Here is a 2,259-nt window from a genome sequence, read left to right on the forward strand (position 1 = left end):
ACACTTATTCTCAATGTTCAGTATATATATATATATATTACTTTTTTAATTTTATTTATCAGTTTGTGCGAAATAGTATTTTTTCAATTAACATAAAATATTTCAGTAGTGGTTTCAAGATTTTATCCAGGACAGTTTTAAGTCTATCTAGGGTCTGGGGGAGCACTGTAAGCTCCACCAGCAGAGTCTAGGGCAAAGCCCCAGCCACCAACACATTTTACACATTTAGATTTCCTGGAAGACAATAAGAAACAACAATTTCTGAGTGAACAATTTCCTGAAATGCTGATTTAAACCTAAAGTAGATACAAATATGTATTAACACTTTTGTACTTAATTATGCATTTCTTTTTAATTAAAAAGCTTTTTCCTGCAACCTCATTTTGCTCCTGAATCAAGAGATTGTCCTAAGAATCAACAAGTAATGATCATTAACAGACTTGCATACACCAAAAAAAATAAATAAATAAACAAAGGTTTTATTTACTATTAACAGTAATTCAAAGTTATACTTACCATTTTAAATATTTTTTCTGCCAAATTTTCTAATGATGATTAATATTAATGATCTAAAATCAAAAGAAACACTTATGAATATACATTTGAAAAATTAAAAACAAATATTTCACATAATTATTACTATAAAAACTTACTGAAATAGTTTACCAAAGGCACAAGATTTGAGAAAGTACCTTAATGACCAGCAAATTATTAATGAACAAGTGCAAGTTAAAGGAAAGGATGAACTTGAGTGTTACTGATTTGTAGTTTGAGGTCATTTTTTTTAAGTGTTTGAACACAGCAAAAACAACACAAGTAATTCTAAGCATGGGAATTATACAAGATCATATTCAATCATGTATTTATTCTTAAAATAAAAATAATTTCTACAGATTTGTTACAATTGTCAGAGAGCTGTATTGCACAAATTAATTTTTGAAACCAAAAATATGTGCACTGTAAATGTACACCTATAACATATAGCCCAAAACAATTTAAATTTTGCTCCATTCATTTACATAAAATCCTATTAGCTTTTACTTTTCCCCCTTACCATTATTCATATAGAAAGGTATATCATAATAAAAATGAAATATTTATAAAAATTACCTTTTTTTTTTACATGCAAAAAGTCCTTACAATATCTGTTAGTTACTTCTTTAAATGATACTTTTCCAATTTCTGTTTTTAATACTGATTCAACTATCTGTTAATTGTGCTTTATACCCACTTACAACTTTATTTGTTTCACCTTTTACAAATCAACATTTTGTATCCATTTTATCTCAATACTGTTGAAGCTCACTGTTGTTTAGGTTTAAATGCTATTCTATGACACTGGGTTATAATATAATTCCTTTCAGTTTAAATTTTACTACAAAAGAATTAATCTGCTCTTAGTACGGTCAATTGCTTGTCCATGCTAATAAGGAGAACAAGGCAGACCCAATGGTACATAACATTAGGTAGGTCTTATATAAGATAAAGCTCTGTTCACCAAAATATATTTTTTCTATTCAAATAGTGATAAAATAGTCTTATACTAGTGTATGAAGTTATACAATATAATTTTATTTATTGAGAATCTAACCATAATTGTTGTAATGAGTTGCATGAAGTTATGTATCTTTGCTGTTTCTGGATGTAACCAAAAACATTTCAGCTGCCACATTACTGAAAATTTTAAAAATGGAAATGATTAATTGATTTAATTACATATGAAAACTAGTTTACCAAGGTTCAGTTTGTAGTTTGTTTCATCACATGAAAATTCATGAGAAGTTTCACTTATTGTACAAAAATTAAATTTACTATACTATACTAGTAGAATACTACAAGTAAAACGTAGTAACTTAGTTTATTTCTCATGCCTTTTCATGAAAAACAAACAAACAATGTGTATTGATTCATACATGAAAGTTGCAGAGGTGCTTAAGTGATGCATTATAGCAAGAAAACAGCAAGATAACATTTACTCTAACATCATGAATATTTGCATTATATTAGCAGATTATCAATTTTATTAAAATTATGAAGAAGAAACTTGAAATATTTTCAATTTTATTTTATTGTCTGTGGCTGCAATAATCTTTGTTTCATGAACGATCACAACAAATTAAAGATCTACTACTATGCTGCTCATACATTTTGCAAGTGTAATGTAGATTTGCACTTGTGCTTATGTGTGTATGTGCAACGGTACATTTTCTATAAACTTTTTAGTATCACTGAAATGGTAGTTTTTGTAAAAACTATCAC

At 27.4% G+C, this 2,259-nt stretch overlaps 1 protein-coding gene across 2 annotated transcripts in view; it reads right to left on the bottom strand.

Annotated features, from left to right (window-relative positions):
* The window catches only part of LOC106472545 (vacuolar protein sorting-associated protein 35-like), a 56,854-nt gene that overhangs the window by 47,624 nt on the left and 6,971 nt on the right, over positions 1–2,259 (bottom strand). For both annotated transcript variants that reach the window (XM_013933197.2, XM_022401109.1), the window contains exon 2: positions 517–569. In XM_013933197.2, coding sequence (XP_013788651.1) covers positions 517–519 — 3 coding nt within the window. In that variant the 5' untranslated portion in view covers positions 520–569. The remainder of the gene's footprint in view (positions 1–516; positions 570–2,259) is intronic.

Source organism: Limulus polyphemus, unplaced genomic scaffold (genome assembly GCF_000517525.1).
Source record: "Limulus polyphemus unplaced genomic scaffold, Limulus_polyphemus-2.1.2 Scaffold5415, whole genome shotgun sequence".
NCBI lineage: Eukaryota > Metazoa > Arthropoda > Merostomata > Xiphosura > Limulidae > Limulus > Limulus polyphemus.